The sequence below is a fragment of the Eschrichtius robustus genome, chromosome 9 (genome assembly GCF_028021215.1).
Source record: "Eschrichtius robustus isolate mEscRob2 chromosome 9, mEscRob2.pri, whole genome shotgun sequence".
NCBI lineage: Eukaryota > Metazoa > Chordata > Mammalia > Artiodactyla > Eschrichtiidae > Eschrichtius > Eschrichtius robustus.
Genome location: NC_090832.1, coordinates 113925229 through 113949476, shown reverse-complemented (window position 1 = coordinate 113949476; position 24248 = coordinate 113925229). Strand labels below are relative to the sequence as shown.

The 24248-nt window shown below is 38.1% G+C and overlaps 1 protein-coding gene across 1 annotated transcript in view; it reads right to left on the bottom strand.

The window, feature by feature from the left end:
* Positions 1-24248, bottom strand: part of ADGRB3 (adhesion G protein-coupled receptor B3) — a 784426-nt gene that overhangs the window by 10009 nt on the left and 750169 nt on the right. The window contains exons 25-28 of the mRNA XM_068550879.1: positions 22176-22271; positions 20693-20732; positions 16243-16886; positions 6295-6330 (exon numbers count right to left, since the gene is read on the bottom strand). Of these exons, the coding sequence (XP_068406980.1) occupies positions 6295-6330; positions 16243-16886; positions 20693-20732; positions 22176-22271 (816 nt within the window). The remainder of the gene's footprint in view (positions 1-6294; positions 6331-16242; positions 16887-20692; positions 20733-22175; positions 22272-24248) is intronic.

Below are 24248 nucleotides of genomic sequence, written 5' to 3'. Positions count from 1 at the left end.
TGTTCTGGGATAAAAACTTAAGCTGCAGTTTTAGTTGTCACAAATAATAAGGGTTTCCCTTGATTTATTTACTTGCCTAAATAATTACTTATTTGAAGCAGTCATGCCTTTGATCATCTTGCTCACCTAATAAGAAGTTTTCATGCTTATAAATCTTACTGGTTCATTTTGATGGCTCTTTTTGGATTTTTACAGACCTTAGTGTTTATCTGTTTACCTTTTTCTTTCTTTTGTGACCTAAACATCCTGTGTCTCAAAGAAATTGACTTCTGCGACAAAACTGTAACTCACGTGGATTTTCTACTTAAGCAAGCAAATATATTCTAATTGGCAATACATATAAAATTCAGGTTCCTTCAGTTATAACACCTTTCAAATATTACAGGCATCTTTTGCAATAAAGATAAATGCTTGGCAATGCTCCCTTGCACTCAGATTATTATCACTCAGCCTTTTTCAAAGCTGTATTGAAGCTCCATCCCAAGAAGACCAGCCACCTAACTGCACAAAAGTAGTGTCTCCTGAATAGCTCTTTTCATAGGACTCTTATCTTTTATTTTATATCTTTGTAATTCAAGGGAGGCAGTCTTGGCAGCCTTTTAATTGTTGAAATTAGAGAAAAAGTGATACACTGTAAAGCACTTTCATGAAATTTCAGATACTTGAGAAAAATTAGGATGCGAATAAACTTCATGTCTTGAGCTCCTATTACATCCCAGACAATCTCCTTGATTAAATACTTGGGACGTATCAAATCTAACAGCTCTAGGTCTGGACAAACTTGGATTTCGATCTTACTTCCATGGCTTTCAAGTTGTGTGGTAAGAGGCCCAAAACTCAACCTCCCTTTAGCCACAGTTTCAGTAGTCAGAATAACCTAGTAAGATTGTTTTGAAGACTTAAAATGGGCTATAAATCACATCACTGGAGCACACAGGTAAGAGCCAGAGTAGCCATTATTATCTTTCCCAATCCTCACAATAACCCTGGGAGGTGGTGGTCCCTATCTCAGTTGACTGATTAGGAGACTTAGCTTGAGAGGCCGGTAAAGCTCCCAGCTCACACAGGTGGTGGGAGGTTGGAATCCATTCTGAATCCAAGTGAATTCTCTCTGCACGTTGCTTGCTGTCTTAGATGGACCCCGCAGATTCAGGGAGCATCCTTTATCAGACCATTCAAGTCTGTGATTATGCCATCTCATTTTTTCTGATGGAAAAGGAGACGAAACAGTCCAGGGTGGGTGAGGGGCCTTCTGTAGAGAGCCCATAAACTCTGTGGATATTGATCACCCTGCAATGGTCCCATAGTACTGCAATTCTGGTCTCCTTATTTTGTCTCTGAACACCTCGTAGGCAGTGACTTTGCATCCCTGACACCTAGCACAGTGTTTGGCAGGTGCTCGACAGATGGGTATGGAATAAATTAAATGAATGAGATGTCATAGATACATAGATACATAGGCCTTGGAAGGCCATCATCAATCTTGCCCCCTCTCCTTCTATTCAAGAGGTCTCCCCACTGGAGGGAAGACTCATTTTATTGGCCCCAGACAAAAAGCCTCCCTCCCTGTTCTGGTCCCCTTGTGCTCCCTTATTTCCCGTACAAGTGCCTTATAAAGGGCCTGCAGGTGGTTTGAAACAAACTGAAGGTTTTCTCTTCCAAATTCAGAGTCTTGAATCATAGAGTTGGAATCTCTTTAAGTCTGAATTACAGATAAGATAGACTTTACTATATATAAACTTTTAGAAATGGAAAGAAATTGCTAGAAAAAATTGGAGAATCTCCCGACTATAAACTTTAGATTATGGGGCTGGGAAATCATGTGCTGTTAGGAATTAGAAACCACTTGGCCGGAATTACCTTTTCAGTGTTAGGCGTTTATATAGCTATGCTGCCAATGTCCATATTTACTCATATAAAACTAGGTTTATCTCTCCTCGTCTCACTGCTTTACAGTCTTCAATCCAGAGTGGGCTGTTGAATACTAGTCTGCAGTGATGTGAAAACCCATGTCAAGGAAGCAAGAGACACTGCAGGAATTAAGGTTGACTATCAAATCAAAGCCACATTGTGGGAAGGGGATGATTTATGTACTTTTCTTTGGCCAGAGTCCCAATGTATCCATAAGACAGAACCTGTAGCCATTTGAACTCTCTGACATTACAGTGTCTATTTACATTTCAAACATGTTTCTATTTGAATAAATATGTACTCAGGGCTTAAAAGAAACCAGACAAAAGGTCTGAAAAGACTGAATAAGGTGTGTGTACATATATATATATATATATATACAGTCACTGTCACTCAAGAGTATACTTGGCTACAAATAAATAATTTTGCAACAGTTTAAATTTAGGAAGCTACAAGAGATGGATATAGCCAAGTTTGCAGTGCTCAAAATTTTCCTCCCAAAATGTGCAGATTGCCTAACAAAATGTACCCACTGCTGGGGGTCGTGGACAAAGCAGGAAGGGGCCTTTTATGAAAAGGACATTTCTAAGAAATTGTATGCTTTCTATTGATATTTAGAAATTAATTTAAATTTTATCTTCTATGTCATAGCTTAGCTGTGTTCACAGGATATAAAATCAGTATAAAATAATATTTTATCTTACTTGACTATGTTCTCCCAAATCTTCCAATAAAATTAAGTCCCCACAAAGATAGTTCGTGATCACCCTGGATCGGTGCTGTCTTGCGCCTGCTGCCCACCACCATTGCCCAGAGTGAGAAGCATGGGTTTACTGGGAATGGAGGACTCACTAGAAAAGTCAAAGGAACATTATCAGGTGTGTTTAAGAGGCTGCATGGTTCCCATGGAAGAATGTGACAAGGTTTATCCCCATGGTTTTGAAAGAGAAGATACAAAATAGATAACTCTCTCCATGCATTTTTAACACTGGAAAGGATAACAATGTCTATTACGGTTTCAGAGTGGAGGCTTGTAATAACATTCCTAAGAATTCCTTGAGCTTAGTCCTCAATCCAAGACAGACAACTTAAACTACCTGCCAAATATTTTTGATTTTACATCATATTAGGCACCTTAATCTCCAAAGTATTAAAATGCAACTCATCCTAGCTAGATGTCTCCTTGGCTTCCCTGGATCTGTTTGTGGTACTAGTAGGAACCCAGGCTCAGACCCATAGAGCTATCTTTCTTCTGCTCCCCTGCCCTTTGACCCTATGCTCAGTTAAGGATCTGATCTTGACTCTGCAGTGTCCCTTTATCCATTTCCTTTCCTACCACCTCTGAACCTTCATTTCTTCTTTCTTCGACTAGTCACTTCCTAATTTATATTTCAACTTCCTCGTTCACCATACTATAATCTCTCCTTCCTATTACTGCCATATTCATCTCTCCGTAGCCCAGATTAGACCTCAAAATATTCCTCACTAAAAATAAACAAAACAAAATACAACAGAAAAGACTTAGCAGCTTTTAGTAACAAATCAGGTAATTGTTTCCATGGTCACAAGCCCTTCACTCTATGGTTTCTAAATTACCCCCTCTGTCTGTGTTTTTCTTCCACAGACCCCATGTTATGGTGAATTTTGACTTGCCTCTTGTTTCTTGCACATGCCACACTCAACCAACCTCTATGCTTTTTCCTCCTCTGGGAATTTCTACCTGCCGTTTCTAGCTCCTTGAGTTATATTTGATGTGGGTAGCTTTGAAGTCCTATGTGGCTATCTTTGAGGTGTTACCTCCCTAGTGGTCCATTTTCTACACTGCTCTCTGCCCCAACTCAGATATAGTGCTTGATCATTTTGTATTAAAGCAAACCAGATTAAAAATTCAATTTTTCATCACTCACTCAACAAAGCCTTATTGGGTGCTTACGATATACCAAGTCTCTGCTTGGAGTTGGGAATACAAATCCAATAAAAGGTTTGGTCACAGAACATAGGGTCATCACTACAGTATTTTCTGTGTATTTTCCAGAAAGTAAGAATCCATGTTCCACCATTTTATGACCAGTCAACCTTTTGCTTTCTTTGCTCAATATTGTCTTGGAGATCAGCTCCATGAAAGTGCTTTTCCCATGTATGACACTTACCCACAGGGTTTTATGGATATGTGAGTTAAGAGAATATTGTTATCATGTGTAGATTCTAGGGAGTGTGTGAAAGGAAGATGCTTTCAGGAGTCCAGGAGGCAAAGTTTGTCTGGCAGTGACAGAATGCCTGAGTTGGCCATTGTGTGGTAAAGCTTGCTGGGGTTGGGTGAGGGTTATCAGAAAGATGGACATAAACATACTTAATTTATCCAGCCTGAATTAAAACGGGGAGAGGACAACTTGAACTCTTCTTCAAGGACCATCCATAAAGGATAGATAGATTGTGTTAAACGTTTCAATGCAGCCATAATTTTTCTGAACACAATCTATGAGACATCTGCTACATAAACGTAGTTGCACATAGACAAAGGGGACGAAGGGGACTACTAAACGGTTGCTTAAAAGAGAAGTAATACCTCAAAGAATTTTTCTGGCAAGATTTGACACCTATAGAAATCACGTAATAACTAAAGCAATTAAAGAGCACAAGAAAATATCCAAGGTTGCAGTGTTGCCACTTCCTTTCGTTATCAGCAGATGTTTCGATAATATCCTGGTTGTATGTTGGAATCCTAAGCACAGGAAGCAGGATCTGCTTAGGGAGTCTGCTACCAGTTGCCATGGCGAAAAATACAAATACAAATACAAAAGAAAAATAACAATTTTTCTAATGCTCCAAAGGACACTGTATGATTAGATTACTTTTCAGTGCTGGCAATTACATAACTTTAGTTGGTTGCCCTGAGGCTTAATTTTAGATCTAGATTTTTACTATATTTTATCACTGATGCCTAGTGGGTTAATTCCCACCTCCATCCCTTTGTACTACAACAACTGATTGTTTTCAGGAATATATAGACACACACACACACACACACACACACACACACACACACACACACACACACACACCGGATGATCCTCTTTTTTGGCTACCTGAAGAATTAATAGAAAAAACCCCCAAATATCTGTCCATTAAAAGGCACTAAAGAATCTAAAAGTGAAGACTTTTGCTTATTTTCTCTTTGAATTTATAGTCTTGATACTTTTATCTTAACAATTTAGAATATAATGAAATATTGGCTCTGTGCCAGGTTACTACAGTTGAGCCACATCAGTACTAAAATGTGCCACGTAATCATTGAGGTCAGATTCATTATCATTACTTTGTATCTTGTACAAATACTCCTGAAATATGCATAAAAAAGACCAATTCTCCTTAGACTCTATTCAAGGTAAAATCAGGACTTGCTCACCATTGCAGTAAATAAAAACAATTGTCTCCCTTTTGATACCTGATGTGCATTACTGAGCTACAACACTCATCTACATAAATGAAATGATGGAATTATGAGTTTCCATGTTCTGGGAGGCTTCTGTAATTTTAGGAATATCAGCTAAGAGTGTTAAGCTCTATGTAAGTATCACAACAGCACAAATATGCTGGAGAAATTGATAATGTATTATATCCAATTATGTCAGCAGGCTATGAATCATATCCAATTAACAAGATGCATAAGTGCATTTTATGTGACGCTCCAACATCATTAATTTTGTGCTTAGCACAAGCTGCTCAAACAGTATGATTTCAGTAATTTCTAGCATCAGTATTACGGCAGCATTATAAATTCAATGTAAATTGGAAAATGAACATCTTCGTCTTGTTTATATCTGTGAAAAAGCATTTACCAAACACAGGAGCACGTTGAACCAACACTTGCTATTGGAAAAAAGAGTCTGGAAGGTACCACAGGGAGCCTATGGTACCACTGACTCAAGGCAAGTCAGTCCTGAGGAAGCCTAGCTACCCAGCCAAAGCCCCTCACACGGCTCTCTTCACGTCCTCACTGAAGTAAAACAAACACGATTGTTTTAAATATGAAAAATCAAGAAACCGAAATTCCTACCTCCCAACAAACTGAGGGAGGTAAAAAAATTGACCAAGTTCAACTCTCAACATAAATTGCCTGCTTATCTTAGCATTTATGAAATTGATTCTTTACTTGTCTGGAAAATCTCAGTCTTAGCATACATTTAAAGCAGTTAGAACTTAAATATTTTTTCTACAACTAGTTATACAGTAGGGATTTTAATTAAAAATGTTTGACTTCTCATTTAATTAAAAAAAAAGTAGAACTCCTACACAGATGCACAGGGTAACATGTTTAAGTAATTATACACCAACTTTGAATTCAAGCAATTAAAATTAAAAAAATAATCCTTAGACACTTACCTCAAAGTCGAGGTCTGAATATCGTGATTTTCTTCTCTGTTAGATATTTTGTAAAAAGAAGAAAAAACAATAAAGTTATGTTCAGTCATTCAAATAATACAAGAATTACTGCTTTCAATAAGATAATCCTGCTTCATTGTGTTATAAGTATTTCCTGCACATAAGAATCTGTGAACATTTTTATGATTTCAAACTATTCCACTCACATTTCACTTTGGACTTCCTTTAAAATTGAAGAATACAAATATACAACATATTTCTCTTGGCCTCTTAACTCTAATTTTTTCAATAAGGAAAAAAAATTAAGTGAAAATTCACACAAAACATTCAATCTTGTGGGAGACTTTAGGACTACAGCAAAACTACTTTATAGACACAAAGGGTTCAAAGCTGTGTGGGAAAATCATCTAGCTCTCAAGACCTTGCACCATGCCCCTGCAATCTTCATTTCTACCAAATTCTATCCCACCCTCTGTCTATATTCCAAAGTTCTATATAGGTCTCACCCATAAATTTCTTGGTATTTGGTAGTCCTCCAGGACAGGAAAGTCCCTCTCAGTGCTAGGCATTAGGAACTGAAGTATTTGTTCTAATTTAGTAAAATGAATAACAAACAGTCTACACCTCAGCAGGACATGGATATAGATGTAAATACCTCACTATACCTCTGACTCAGTTAAACAGTTCTCGAACCTAGTTACAGATAAATATGCCTTGATAAAATCAGGAAACATGATTAAAATGAAATTAATGTGATTATATAATATTAGTGCAGGGAAGGTGTTCTAAACATCTGCTCTAAGCAGTCACTGGATTCTTAGAATGATTAGCTGTAGAAGGAGATAGCTGATAAATATAGAAAGAGTGCACCAAATTGTTGGAGATCAAAAGTTTCCATACAGGCTTTTTTTCTCTTTTCTTTTCTTTTTTTTTTTTTGAAGACGTGGGAATGAAATACAGGGGGAATTAATAAATATTAAACAACATGTAATATCCAGGAAGTTGGGAAAATATATAAACCTTTGGACAAACTTCTTCTCTTTTATTTTTTCCTCTTCTCCCATCCCAATAGCTATAGCATAAAGTTCAATAACCTACGAGGGAATCATATCCAAGACAGGTGAGAGATTCTTGTAACTGTTGAGTATCAGGGGAGAAAGAAAGGAACTAATGCAGTTTACTGGAAAATATGACTAAATTTCTCCAGTGAGAGTTAAAATCGTCACTATAGACCTGAAACCTTCCTAGGTAACCAACCCCACAAAGCATGTTGCAGTAAACAGAAAGCAACATACCCAAAGAGAGATTTTGTTTAATCAAAAGTTTAGAAGTTCTGAAATCATTTGATTTTGGTGGGGCTGCTTAAAGACTGAGAACCGCGTCTTTCAGTGCTGTTGTGGAGAGCGCTGAGAAGGGCGCTGCTTTATTCAAGGGAAAGTCAGCCTGAGCTCACTTTGCTCCCTGTGGCCAGCATACCCTAGGCCAGCCCTGGTGACATCCTGCAAGAAGAGACGCGCGTGGGAAGCTGTTTAACCCAGCACTCCTTTGCCATCTCCCTGCCACTGCTGTTGTCTGACTGTGCTGTGTAAGAGCCAGGCTCCAGCGCACTGCAGCCCGCTTTGCTGTGAGATGTTAGACCAAATGTCAGGGTTTCCCTTCTACTCTCAGACGCTTTGCCTTCTTGGCACTGTGACTCAGCAGGACACTTCTGTAAGTATACGTTAAGCAAAATTCTTTCCTAATACAGCAAAATCCAAGCATGGAAACAGTGTTAAGCAATTAGTAACAGAACATGAGTCACACGCCTTGCGTTCCATTTGAAAATTAAATAGTGAAACCTAATGAAAAAGGTTCAGTTAGCCAGCAAAGAGGCCCATCCACTGCAAGTGTTGAGGGCTTCTCTGTTGCAAAGGTCCTAACAGCCATGTGCTACCTTCTTCGTTGAATGCAAAGCTGTGTTGCCGAAGAACTGGAAATGTGGATAGATGCATATTGCTGAAGGCTCCCGATTTCAGGAGCAAGAACAAAAGATAGGAACCCAGAGGAGCAGCAGAGATAGATTCTCCCTATGAGAGCAGACGCCACCTATGCGGATGTGAAACACGGAAAAGAAAGCGGATGTGCTCCCATCAATAAGTCTCTCTCTCGTCTATTCACTTTATTAAAATCACATGCTAACCTAAGGGTATAGCGGAACTAGCAACCTTGAAGGATTAGACTAGGAAATGAACACGTGAAGCAGATTTCAATCAAAACAGCCGAAAGATAGTTGGGGGTAAGGAGAGGAGGTGGGCTGGAGAATACAGCAGTGAAGACTTAAACATCAGAGAGCGGAAAAACATGTGGCGGACTTTGAGAGTCCCAGGGAGATAAAATGTGCACATTATTCATAACCGCACAATCCTGACCAAGTGTTCAGACCTTTTATAAAGTGCTTTCACGTTTGAACATGCTAACTGCCCTGTGGGATGGTTAGGAAAGTACTCTGCATTATCCCCATTTATGAATGAGGACAGAAAACTGAGGACCAGAGGAGTTCAAATAACTTGCCTACTTCACCTGGGTAGTTATCACATGGGCTGGGATTCCCACTCAGGTCTTCTGCCTGCAAACACTGTGTTTTCTCCACTGTTGCTCAGTAAGTGCTCAGTGGTATAAGGGGTGATGGTTCATAGCCAAAATAGTTTGCTGATTGTCCCTAGAACTCAGCAAGAATAACATTACGGGATCCAGTCAATCCCAGGCTGACAGCAGTGGGACCGAGACGCTCTGCAAGCATAAAGCAGCGTCAGGCAGATGAACTTTTTCTTGTCAATTATATTTTAAAGGAGAAAAAAAGCATCGATATGCTACTTATTTGAGAGAAAAATCTGATGGAAATTTACAATAAATTTGTGTCAAATAAAATTACTTAAAATCATTCTAACATGAGATAGTTTATGAGCCATGATGCAACACAGTGGCCGACTTCACTTTCATGATGGGTCTCCCATCGCAAAATCTACTTTATCTTAAAGAAGTATCTGCATTGGGAAATCTGTGATGAATGGAAGGACCAGAATGTTAACTTCTGTTTATCGCTTCCTCATTATAACACTCATTATCTCTCAGTCTGTTTTGCAATGTGCTGGAGAGTCTTTCAAAGCACTGAAGTCCGTGGAAACTGTGACTGGCTTACGTGCTCATTCAAATGTCCCTCTGAGCTCTCTGGAATGTTATTGTAAGGTAGGAAAGTGGTTAGAAAGAATGGTTATATGTTTAAAAGATGAGAATCAATGAAGAAAAGTGATCAAGTCATAATGATTTTTATGATAAGTTGTTAATTGAAGAAATGCTACATATAAATTTAAAATAAGCCAGGATGGTGTTGACATACTTTAGGAAGATATAAGTCCCTTTCTCTGTACATCCCCCAGTTCCCAAATAACTTGATACAAATCATCCTGTTTGTCATAGTAGGTGACGTTTCTTTTATGCTCTTTCCTTTTCTTAATTTCCCACTTAGAACTCACCCCAACTTCTGTTCTGTCCTCAACATTCCATTAAAATTCTTGTTGTCAAGGTCTCAGGTGAGCTCCATCTGGACGGTTTCTAAGGTCAATTTTCTCTTCTCATCTTAACGGACTCTCGGAAGCTTTTGAAGGTTAACAATCCCTTCCTCATCTCTCTCAGCTTTTCCTTTTGTTTTCTTTTCCTCCTTCTTATTTGCTGTAGTTCTGCCAAGTCTCCTTTTCTCGCTCTTTCTCATCTCCCTGCCTTCTAAATGTTGAGTTCCATAGTTTTCTTTTTTCTTATATTCTATCTTGGATGAAATCATTCATTCCCAGGGTTTTCAATACCATCTTTTAAGTTGCAAACACCCTTTTCTTTCCCGTCACAGGAAATGTTGCATATCTAGTTGGTGAAGCCAGGCATTTAGGAGTCAGCCTTCAGCCCTCCCTGCCTCTCACCCTGCACATCAAATCCACCAGCGGTGTCATCTGTTCTATATCCAAAACACATCTTGATCTGCCCTCCACAGTCAAAGACATCCTTATCTTTTGTGTGGATGACCTCAATGGTCTCCTAACGGTCCTCCAGCTTTCTGCTCCACTTCTATACCTCTCCCACTACCACTGGATCCTAATCTTTTCTATTCCAAACCATCAAAGTGATGGATGGATGGACGGAGAAATGATCATGACAGTTGCCTAACTGTCCTCAATTTTTTCTTTCATTTTACAAGGTTCTGCAAAATCTGGTCTCTTCTTCCTATTCCAACTCGGTCTTAAGAAGCTTGCCCCTTGCTACACGTGTCTTCTAATCCTATGAGAATATTCCAAGCTCTTTCCTGCCTCAGGACCTCTTCACCTGCAGTTTCCTTTGTCTGAAACACCCCCGATCCTTCGGTGCCTCACAAGCCATGTTCCTCCTTAACTTCGTTGTTCACCCTGTGGAGCTTCAGAAGGCCTCCCAGACCCCCTCATCTAAAGAGGCCTGTCTCTCACACTCCATGGTTATTTCCCAGCACAGCACACTCTTTTAGATTATTCATTTGTTAACAGTTCATCATCTGTCTCTTCCATAGTGTTTATTCACCACAGGGGCAGGATCCACATCTGTCTTGGCCACTTTTATATCCCTGGCATCTATCAGAGGGCCTGGCATAATAGTAGACATTCACAAAATTATTGATGAAAGATTGAAGGAGCTACAATATGAAAGCCAAATAAATCCAAAATAATGACTTGTATTTTGCTTGTGTTTTGTTCTTTTTCTCAGGAATACTCCAGGAGAATTTGGATAAGCATGTGGGCTATATACACAAAGACAACCATTTTGAATAGATCTATTGACAGCCAAGAGGATTGAGACCATTTAGAAGAATGCAGGCCTACCACTAACAGAGGGGAAAATTCTTTAGGATGATTTCAGAGTAAGAAAATGCACACCAGTATGAGGCTACTCAGAGGAATACTTAACAAGGATGTGTATAATGGCATCTGTCCATAGTGAAGCCTTGTAGAATGATGAATAATTTCTCAAAGGGAATACTTAATTGTTTGAGCCTTTGCAAATTAAGTTGGACAAGATACTAGAAGATTCACAGTGGGGAATAAATTCCATGGACTAATAAATGCCAATGTGACTGCCATTAAGAGTTTCCATTACAGACTGAGCAATGAACCCACTCAAGGAGAAAGCTTTGATGTCAAATCCATTCAAAATATCTGTGTAAATGAAACTCGAGAATCATTAATTTTGAAAAATGAGTTATTTGAGCTAATTTTGCTTGTACGCCTGCATAAAAGACAAAATTTCCTAATCCAGGAGCAAAAACAAAACACTGAAGAAGGGCAAGCCTTTCTTTCACCACAGCTACATGAGGAAAAAAATTTTCAGAAAGAAAAAGATGCTCTGCCCAATGGTCAGTCCTACAATGGTTTCTGTTAGTGACAGAAGTATGGCCATAACATTTTGTCTAATTTCCTGAATACTGACCTAGTACAGCAATCGAGTTTCTTTACCGATATTCAAGATATAATGGTAATGAAATAATAATCACACGACCTTACATCTGAAGTGCTCCTTACAATGTTCAAAAGGTTTTTCACATACATTATCCAATTTGATGTTCACAACAGCCATAAGGGAAACACCTGCGATGTGCCACTATAGCTAAAATGTTTTACCTTTCAAAACCATTATGCTGAGAGCTCTATAATTCATGTCCAGAGGAAAAATGGTGTATAAAAAGTTAGCCTAGAATGGTGTCCCTTTTTACCCATTTATACATTGAGAGAGATTTATCTGAGTATGTTTTGAGATACATTGTTAAGTTATATCTGAATGTTCAGAAAACCTGGAGTAGCAGAACTTTGTTTAAAAAAGAAATTGTGCAATTTACTATCTAACTCTGTTTAGTTATGAGAAAAGCTAAGGCAAAAGCTAAGCTAAGCACTTAATGTGCTTACATTGGAGCAAAGTGTTTCACAGGAATTCCAGTGATGGAGGAACTGAGAAGCCACAAAATGGACCACGAGGGAACCCAGGGATTCACAGGAGAAGGAGCTACTGCCCACCACTGCCCGCCAGGCTGGATGGACAAAGGGAGATGACACAGCGACCTAAGCCTGGGGGCTGAGGCACCTGGCAGAAGCTGGAGGCCCTACAGAACAGCTAAGGAGACATGAGGTACTGCCCAAAGCAGAAAGAGGGGGAAAAACACCCTGGATTCATTCTTTTCCCCAACCTCCAATCTCTCACAATGTTTCCTAGTGGCCAATCTTCTCACCCAGGTAGGAACCTGTATCAACCCCGAAAGACACAGGGGAAAAAAGGGTGAAGGTGGACCCTGGACCTGCACACAAGTTGGGAAGGCTTTGAGTAAGGAATTGTGTCCTATTTAGATTTACCAGCTACAAGCCATCGAATGTTCCAATAAGTCAAGACAAATATTGACCTATCTTCTTACACTGATATATCTATAATTTTTCAAAAAGTAAATAGAACCACAGCCCAAGGTTTAAATTATTGATATATCTCATAGTCCTCAATGGCTTGAGAACACCAATACCTCTTTTTTCCCCACTTGCTTCACAGTACCTCGTAGTTTTTTACTTTATATACATACCATGCACTCAACACATTTTGCTCATTAATTGAAGGTGAATGACTTAAATGCTGATGACAATGTTAAGCAATTAGAGGACATCTAGGACTGAAGCCATTGTGAGACATTCTACCATGTGCATATTGCAATGAATCCTTAATTGTGGAAATCTAAAATTTTCAGAATTGCTTAACTTGTCCATTCTGGGAATGGATACAGTTTGAAGAATGGCAGATAACATATTACATGAAAGAAAGACACAAGATAATATTAAGACAGGAGAGAAGCTGGAAATGCTTTTATGCCAAAAAACTTGATGCATTTATTAAACTTTCTATGCTGAATAATTGGGGGTTAGCTGAACAAGCTCTCCTGGAGGTTGGAGCCTTTTCTGCTGGCACTGCCTTCAGGGTTGGGGAGCCTCCCTCTTGCTTTGTTGCCTCCTGCTTATTTGAATAAATACTTCCACCCACTCTTTGGCTTTGTTTCTTTCTCCTTTGACTCTTGTTTTTCCTCGCCTGCACTTTTGCTCACCAATACTGCATTCTGGGCTGCAACTGACAGGTTTTACCCTCTTCTTTTTCTTCCCCCACCACTTCCCACTTTGTCAAGTTGTGAACACCCACTCCTCTGGAGGCAACTTCCTGAATTACTAGGAACATCTTTTTATTACATCCCTGAAAAGTCCCCGAGGCATCTGGCCGTCCTCTGCCATCCCAGTTTCCCAGGCAGGATGCCCCTGTGGCTGGAACCTCCCTTCTCACTCAGAGAAGACTCAGATTGTTCTATGGTCCCATGGCTGCCACATAGTCACTCACTTTCATCTTTGTATTGTCTTCTAGGTCTCAAGACACCTCCTGGCTACTGTTGCCCCCACACTCCATGTAGATACTCTAGTCATCTTTCTGCTTTTCCTCTATCGTCAGAATATCAGCTTGCCTGCTGGTTGACTGCAGAGAGAGTGTGGCTCACTCCGCCCACAAAGGAAGCCACACCAGACTTTATCTTCATGGCCACAGTCTTATCTCCAAAATCTGCTAGCTGTATACATCTACACTTCATCTATTTCACGTCTTTATTCCATAAGACCAAGTGTCTGTCCAGGGTTAAATGAACTTTATAAAGTTACTCATGCTAACGTTCAGGCACATGACTGTCTCTTTGAGTCAGCGTAAAATTGATCAGGACAGAAAGATTCCGGTCCTAGATTTGCTGTGCACTTACTCTGTGACTTTGAACAAATGACTTTACTTCAAGGAGTAGAGCAATTTATCTATTGTCCAGAGGTGTCGCAAAGATGAATTAATTCACGTTTTTAAGGTGATTTGAGGATCTGCTAATGAAAGATGCTATATAAATGCTAATTTTTATTATTCATTCCCACACCTATATATTCAGCTGTCTCCTAAAATGGTCACCCTAAGCAATTACTAACTATTAAACTCTTTGAAAGAATGAAAATGAGGAACTGAAATTTCATTCTGAATCCTGAATTTTCTTCCTCTTCAAGATGTAAGCCTTGTGATTTCTAAGTCATTTAAATGCAGATCTTTTGGCTGAATCACATTTATATATGATGCTTATTCATAATAATAAGGATATGGAGATTTGGAAAAATTACCACTGAACAAAGCAGCACTCAGAAATTCAGTCTATTGTTCAAGCACATACAACCTGTACAATATCAAACCCAGCAAGGTTTTAAGCCTTTTAGACATAAAGCATTTTTATAACAAGAAAAATATTTTAATGCAATTCCATTCTAACCCCTCTAGCACATTTTAAAGAGCCATTCTATGTAGAAGACTCCATATGGTCTTTAAGATTATTTACAGTGTTATGTTATTATATTCACACTCACTGAAAATTCTTGTAAAAACTTCTGTGATTTTGCATAAATGTTATGTAGTTTGTGCTTACGTGGTCATTATTTTAGTAGACCTGCTAGTCTCTGGGATATGCAAGTTAGAGATGGAAACAGTGGCTATTCTGCTAATTCAGAATGATTGGATGTTCTTGTCTACAGGGAACTCCAGCCACTCAGGAGTGAACTTGGACTTACTTCCCCTATGCCTTTGGTTCCAAGGAATGATTCTCCTCAGAAACCCTATTCTGTTTAAGACTGATCTACTGATAGAATTTCAGGATTTATTCTAGATTCCCATCTAGGGTAGAATTTCCTCAACACAGTTGGGAAAACCCTCAAAATTACACTGCACATCAAGTCACTCCAGCCTTTCAGGGTGTCTCTTCATCTTGGCCTCATAGAAGGCACAGCCTTATGGGAAGAAAGAAGGGGCAATTGCCTCTGGGCACTTTTGAACATTAGAACATTATCAGCAAACTTCTGATGGAAAGAGTAGGCAAGCAATTATAGTGTCTTATGAAATAATCTGTTATATTAAGACAATTGGCAATACATATTTAAAAATGCATATATTGCATTGTATACTGAACATATGCAATATATCAGCAGTGGGTTTACAGCAAAACTTCAAGACAGAGGATATGAAAGCCACATACAAAACAGTAACAGGATGTATGTCAAAAGAATTACTTGTCTTACTTGACTTAGATCTTACTTGATTAATTGTAATACAATATGAGTGATATTGATACCTGTTGACTACTCTTTACATCATTTTGTGGGTAGAGAAGAAGCTGAGGGGAGCTTGCTTTTTCACAAAAGCCATGTGGTTTGACCTCAGAGTCCTGACTCTTGATCTACTTGATTTACATCCCTCCCAAGAGTTCACAATTTAAGACCAAAACATTTAGGGTCATAATTCTGTAAGAGCTAAGAAAAAAACATTTCCTCTGAAAGATATCAGTCTAAGGTAATAATAAAGTCTATAATCAGTGTAATGGTAGATCTCATTGAAACATTCCAATTTTGTTATTTTAACAGCTGCCCTCACACAGAAAACCCAGACCTTGGTTAAAGTTTGCAGTGCCATCCAGAAACTACTTTAACCACCAAAAGACTTCTGGTACCCAAGAAACATCAGGAGGATCTTCTGTTTGTTTAGGAGTGCTCTACTTGGTTCCCATTATGACAGATAGGTATCGTTTTAATTATAGAGGGTTCCTTTTCAAAAATATGACCTCGAGAAAGGGGATTCTGATGCTCTACTGGAAAAAGCATATGTCCAGAATCTTAATCACAACATACCCCAAATTCTTGGACAATACATAACTGCAAAAGCTAATGTGACTCTTCTCCCCCAGTGCAGTGCCCCATGAATCTATCTATCTATCTATCTATCTCTTATCTATTAATCAATCAGTCTATCTATCAGTCTATCATCATCTGTCTATCTTTCAAATATCAAGGGAAGGCTTGTTCCATTGCTTACTTCTAAAGAACTCATTGATATCGTTGATCCAGTTTCACTTCTCGATAATCCCGCATTTTCATCCAACTCAGAGGCCATGAAGTTCTTCACAGCTGTGCGAGGCTCAAAGGGCAAATTCTGCATATGTTCCTGGGGTGCGAGATGTTGCTCTAAGTTCATATTGAACTGGTCCATGACAGGAGGATTCATGTTGAATTCAGGATTCACTTTGTAGTGCAATAGCCTTTCGTGGGGCAGGGTTTCCATGCCAATATTCATTTTGCTTTCTTCTTTCATTGATGGCTGGGTATTAACAGAACTTCTGGGCATCACAATATAGTCACTCTCCATCATTCTTTCTTGAGGATGGACGATGTCCATATCCGCCCCTCTCAAATTATCATCCGTACATAAGTACACAGTTCTCCGCAATTCACTGTTCTCTTTTTTCAAACATTGATTGCCCAGCTCATTCATACTCATGGGCATGTGCAGACCTGTGGGTTGCTGAATAATGACTTTGGAAATGACGTTTCCAGGTAATGTTGAATAGCTTAGCCCTTCAGGGTTTGTTCCCTTTTCTTCTTCATCATCATTTAGAGAAATCCTGGAGAGGGTGCCTGTTATTGTTGCTGCTCGGCAAGGACCAATATCCTTGTGAAGAACTGTGAATTAGAACATAAAAGTAAATAAAAGAAAGTTAATGCACACTTATCGATTACTATTGTATTCTGTTGTCCCTCATTTTACTAAACATTTTCCTTAATAAAATAAAAATTATTAAAAATTACATATCTATTTTTTGCACATGGTCCAAATTACCCAATCACTTTGTGTTGATTCTGATATGCTCTGATAGTTCTCAGGTAGCCCACAGATAAAACATATGGGAAAACTGATTAACAGACTTTCAAAAATCTCAGTGCCCTAACCCTAAATAACTCAGCCTAACTTTTCAGGGGAAAGGCAGATTACCAGAGAAATTTTCTCCATCAATCTACTGCAAAGGGCTTTATAAAATTATGGATATATTCACAAGAGTTTGACTTTTTCTTAAAGGGTTTTCCCCTAAAGTATTCTACAAGTTCTACTCATTAAAATACTTATTGAGAGAGGTAATCAATGAGAATTTCATCCTACTACATCAGAAATCCCTTCAAAAATTATGCCCATTGAAAACTAATGAGCATTTATCTGTGAAGTCCATATGGTCAAGTAGATACAGGGTTCAAAAGTATTTATCATCTTCAGTTCCATGCAGGAAAAGTAAGGCATTTTTTAACAAGCTCAATCCATAAGCTCCAATGCCCTTGAGGGGGTATTAAAAGTGCCAACTGACTTTAAGCAGAAAAAAGCTGTATGAGCCTCTAAAAAAAACCTGTATGATAGCAGAAAAAACCTGTATGAGCCTCTAAAACCTCCATTCCATTTTAAGCCTGCAAAATAATGACTTAGGAAACTTAAAAATGCATGATAACTTGTAGTAAGAAAGAGAACAAAATAAAAACATAAACCACACCAAGGAAAAACCAATCAACAGAAGAGTTCAGAATTCTTTATTAAAATATAGTTTAGTTTTTTCTCTTTTTTGCCTCTCTAGAAAGAAGAAAATCATATTTTATGTGTAATGGAGGCAGAATGACTTGAAGCCTGCTTAGTTGTGGACAGCTGTCGGTTTTGAGGTCAGAGAGAATGAAATCCTGAAGACGTGTTCTTGGTCATCGTGGTGCTGAAAGCACACAGAACAGCACTGTGTGCAAGCTGGTTCAACACGGGCTCCCAGTGCTGCCCTATCAACAAGCAGAGCCATTGCCATTGAATGTTTCGTTAGGCATAGGTAGCTATAAAGTATTTGGTTTATTATCTCCTCATGAAAAGTCTCAGACATATTCAATTTTACCCATTATTATCCAGTTCTCAAATAGCATCCTAATTATTATGCATTAAAGCAGAGTTTGCAAAATAGAAGATTCTGAATGTCTTTCCCTATTACAAAGAAGAGAAGCTTTCAAATTAATTCAAGACATGCATCATTCATGTAATATCTTTTATCTTTAGAGATACTGTATTTAATCATTGTATTAGGTCTCTTTCTTCTTAGATATTCAAGATGTTATTCACCTATACTCCAATAAAAATTTTTTGAAAAGAGCAGAAAAAAACCCAAAAAAACAAAACAAACAAACAAAAGATGTTAAATCTACATCGTGTATTTTTTATTAATCCACAATTTGGTGTGACTTTTTATATTTAACTATAATGTTTAAAAAGTAGAATAATTCAGTTTAAAAAAGTTATTTCCAAACCTCTTAAAATAATAGATAGGTAATGAATTGTGGTTGCCAGGAACAATTTACTTGAAAATATTCAGAGATAAAGTATGTTAAATTAATAGATTTAGTAATATTCCAAATAAAATACCTTAAAATATCTCCAAATTCAGGGAAGAATATTTTTAATCCTTAACTGTAGGCAAAAATTAATCCAAAATTTATAGCAATACAATTTAAAGGCTAGTTATGGGAACCTATTACATTTTATTAAGGACATATAATTTTATACTTTTATGAGTATTTTGTAAACTATAAAGTAAACCTTGGTACTGAATATTGATTTCATAATCTGCATTTGTATAAAATACATTTAGTTTGTACAAATGTAATATGATTTGCAGTTATAGTAGCACACTTTTATCAATGATACAGCTATCTTTGCTGAAAATTTGTATATCTTAAATATTTGGGGAAATATAATTCTTCTTATTAAGTAGTGTTGACTCTATATGAGAAATTTAACTGTTTCTTTGACTTACTTAAAATGGATATCCAAATTTTGAATCTAAAACATAAACAAATAGACACCACCTACACATACAAACGTGATGGTGAAGTGATGGGACTTTTGAGAGAAATTAATCAAGTTATGAAAGGCAAAATGCAAATAAAACCAAGACAAAGCAAAAAGCACCTGAATATTTTGCATAATCAGATATACACTCCACCCTTTGGGAAAGTGAATTTCAACAAAACTTAGAGAAAGATTATTCAGATACCAGGAATTGAGACTTTAACACTGAATATACCTCAACATGGAAGGAAATCTTTAGAAAAACACAGGGTCAAGTTCCTGATAAGCTCAGCTAAAAAAGGGCACAGACAGAAAATGAAAAATTAAAAGAATTTTTTTCTAATGAAGCAATGATACTGGCCTAATATTAAGAATACTAAATCTCAGAATACAATGAATCTGGGAAAAATGGGTATTTTAACAAAAGAGAACAAGATGAATATAACTCCTTTATCTGTAAAGTTTGGATGAAGATTCAGAAGGCATTCTTATCAAACTTTCAAAGGCCAAACAATTTCAAATGGACAGAATGGTAACCTAAAACCAGTAAGATAGTAGCAAATAGAGATAAATGCAAAGGCTAGATTTTTCATCAAGGACAAAAAACCAAAAAAAAAACCAAAAAAACCCCAGAACCTTTACATATCGTAGACTGGGAAATCCCTGACAGCTACTACAAAAAGTCTTGGGGATTTTAAATGATAGCCAGTGGACACTAGTACTGTACCAGCTGCTATGAAATCAGATGCAAAGGTAGATAGCATTAATACAAGGAAAGAGCCAACTGTGATAAATGCTGGCTAAGTGTGGGCAGCATAGTTAGAACTTGGGCACCATAATTTCAAATGATTGACACCTGGGGCACCATGTCTGCCTGGGAGGATGCTCTGAGGAATGAGTGAAGAAACATGGTTTGTTTAGTCTGGAAAAAAAAAAAAAAGACCTAGATTGGGCTAAGCAGTATTTGCTTTCAACTATTTGCATAGTTAGTTTAAGTGGATATTCACTCTTATTCTCAAAGGCACCACGAAGACCAACGAATAGAAGGTTAAATAAGGTATATTTTGTCCCAATATAAAGGAACATTATTCATCTACTCTTGGTGGGTGTCCACAGACTGGAGAACAGATGTTGGGGACACTGTCCCTGGGATCCAGCTCTCTAAGACGGTGTGCACATGCTCTGAAAATACAGCAACAAAGCTGTGATACACACACACACACACACACACACAAACACACACACACACACAATGGTATTTCATCCTTCCAGCATGGACGATGAAACTGAGGCACAGAGAGACATCAACTTGACTGGCCTTACACCTGACAACCAGTAATAGGTGGATGGAAGGCTTCTGTCTCCAGGTCAATGCTTTCCTGCAGTCACAGTGCTCCCAATCAACCATCTTCACTTCCTCGCATTCCCCATTCATATTCTCCCTCTCTCTCACTCCCTCCCACCTCTCCTACATCTGCTATTACAATGCTTCCGGTTGAAAGACTCAATTTACACATTTACAGGAATATGTGATGGGTAAACCACAGCATTTTCTTTAAAATCAAAAATCATAAAAATGATTCAACATCTAATGATTATATTTTCAAAATTCAAATATTCTTACCTGATCGACAAGCAATGTCTACATCCTTTTCAAAGTCTGTCTGTAACAAGAAATAATAACATAGAATCATGATTTAATGAAGACCTCAAGTGACTTTTAATGACCAAATTATCTGAAGTTAACAAATATCTGACTAGGAGATACCAGGATATTGTTTTGTGCAAAGGAAGTTTATCAAGGAATAATCAAATTGTTTTCAAGAGTATTTTCTAGAGATCACATGTTGGATAAAATCAATGGAAACATGGTGTATGATTTTAACAAGGCAAAACTATACCCATGATCATCTAACACCAGATGTAAAAAAACAGAATTTCAAGGCAATTCCTTAAACCACGATAAAAAGATTGGAATGTGAAATATTATGAAGATACTTAAATAAATGTCTTTGTTATTTATATTTTTATGCATTCATTTTGAATATATTGTCTGTAATTGAATTTCTTATAATACAGCTTTGTCAAATCCTTAATAGTCAAACTAGGCTCTCCTGAAGATCCATTTTCATGCAAATGTGACAAAAGACTTTCAGGCTTAGGAATTAAAGTTGAAGATTAAACAATACTAATCTGGCCTAGAACCTGTTTAGAGTTTAGTTCCATCCTCGTATTTTCCCCAAACTTTTACTGTAAACAAATTAGTTTATTTTTTTATGGTGAAATTAAATTAGCCCATCTTAATCAATATTCAGATTCAAGATATCAGTATTTATCTCTTTGTTTTTAATAAGGAATTAATTATTCCTTCTCCTGTCTTAGTTACTAGTATATCATTTAGACTGTTTTTGTGTTGCCTAATCCAAACACATCGATAATAAATCAAGCATATTATTAAGAAAACTCTATTTAAGCCATGATGTTAATGACACAGTTTAAACCTTACTTCATTTCTAAAATATACGGAAGTGGTTATGTGTAAAGTACCCCTTATCCCAACAACAGTCAGAACTCATGTACAATGGTTGGCCTTCTATTGGGAGTGTGTCTGCCCCTCACGCTTTAGGGCAGTGGCTCTCGTCTTGGGCTGCCCCCTGGAGCCACCAATGCCTGGGTTCTATCCCAGGATGCTGGTTTCCTTGGTCTGGAGTGCGGCTCCTCTGGGGAGTCTGAATGGGAAGCAAGGCGAGAACCACTGCAGGTCTCGCTTTAAGACCAGATGTGCAGGTACCATCCTATTCTGATCTGTAAACAAACATGATCCTATGGACACACTGTAACCCTAACTCTGTGTGAGGATGAACATACCCCCCGGTGTCACCCAGAAACCCCACACTCAACACATCAAGGGTCCAATAACAGATCCAGGGCTCCTAACCAGTCCAGACAGAACCGTCATCTGGTATCAGAGTTCCAAGCCTGTGACGGAACTACAGTCAAGGTCGTTCAGAACGGAATTTTGATACTATTTTAAGACTAAGAATATTTGCTTATTCCCTTGAGAAATCATGACTGAATCAAGACTCAGAGGGGAATTAAAAGCTCACCATGATTTGAGCATGCCCGTTAGGAAAAGAACTGGAAGAATCGGCATTGATTGGGTCCTGACAGTTTCTCAATCGGCATCTAAATGCATCTTGAACCTGTGAAAAAAAGACAAACATTCATTTTCTTCTCTCTTGGTAATGACCAGGTACTGTCTATATTGGCAATTGACTGAGAAAACCATTATCACTGTTTTTATGATCCAATACCCGTTTTGTTTACTTGGTGCACCTGGACTTTGGTCCATGTCCAGGGAATTCATCATTTGCCATCATCTGTAGAGGGAGGTGCTGGGAACTCCTCAGCTGTCCCGATGCCTGTGTCTGGCTCAATACTAATCATTCTTGCCAGAGGGCAGGATTATTTCCACTGCTACAAACAATATGCCTGTCTTTCAAGGGGGATTTACTATTCGGTATGGCATAATCTTCATAACAGCTTTAAACATTGGGAAAAATGAGATGACTCTATGATCTGTCGACCAAAATTGATCTGGGATTTTCCTTTTATGTCTTATGTAATGCATATTGGGGAGACCATTTCTTGCCTTGCTTCAAGTACTATGTGCCCTTATGTGCAAAAAAACAAAACAAAACAAAACAAAAAACCCACACACAATGAAACAAAAAGATAACAAAAACTACTCTGTTTCTGGTTGATTCTCGTGGAATAAAAAAAGGCCACTTAGCAAAGCCAAACTTCCTTAATATACATTCACAACTGGATTCTGAGCAACGAACAAACACATCACAAGGAAATTCAAAGAATGTTAAATCCTTTGTTAAACAGCACGTGGATAAACCTGAATAGATGAATAACAAACACACAAGTCAACCGACAGCTACTCTGATGTCATGGTACCTCTGTGTCAGCTGGTCTCTCCACCTCCTGCAGCTCATTAGGCCCCTAACAAGCTTGCCGGTGGGCATCACCGTAAGTCAAGTCAATGGCAACGTCATTTTACTAGTATTTGGCGTTTCCGACTTCACATTATTGTTACTCCCCTCCTTGTTTATTATAATCTGTCTTATTGGGTTACCAAACAAAGCACAGATGACGTGGCATTCCTTCTATTTTCCTGAAGCACCATGTTAGGGGCCACCAAGGGAAACATAATGATGTCCAGTTTTGCAAAGCATGGATATAAAATATCCTATCACTGTTTGGTTGTGAGATGTGCGTAGTTTATGTACTGGCCATAAAAAAACCCTGAGCCTATTAAGCTGTTTTCAGCTCCTCTCATCCATTTCAAAAATTCGTTAGCAGCCTCTTTCCCAAACGGCAAGATGTGGCAAGTGACATGAAGTTTAGTTACCACCACTGAGCCCTGGCTGCAGTTCCGTCATGAGACCTCTGCCCACGTGGTGGATTTCTCCCCTCAGGTTCTGATCCTGGTGATGTGACCACTATGGCTGTGAATTAAGCGGGGGGATGGGCTCCATATCCTCTGACCCTTCCATTTTCCAATTCTAATATTTCTTTTTTTAACCATTTTTAAATTGAAGTACAGTTAACTTACAATGCTGTGTTAGTCTCAGGTGTACAGCAGGTGATTCAGTTATACATACATATATATCTATATATCTATATATCTATATATCTATATATCTATATATATCTCCTTTTTCAGATTCTTTTCTGTTATAGGTCATTACAAGATATTGAGTTCCCTGTGCTATACAGTAGGTCCTTGTTGTTCATCTATTTTATATATAGTAGTGTGTATATTCTAATATTTCTAAATCTGGAACTTTCTGGAAAAAAAGAACAAGGAGTTGTCTGATACAACCGGGTGAGGTAATTTCTTACTTCCTCTTTCAGACACATCAGTAAAAGTTCAGGCTCAGTGAAATTTAGTCTGATGATCTTTTCCTGAAGAACTGGATGTACATTTGGAACTAATTCAACCAGCTTCTCCCTTGGAGGAGACATGGCATGGACAAACTAGACTCTTTAGAAGCGAATGCTTCTTAGATTAAGAAGTCATAGCTATGAGTCATAAAGCGATACAATTAATAATCAGAAGATCATTATACACTAGGGTAATGCGTCTCCTGTTTGCCAGATGATCTCTT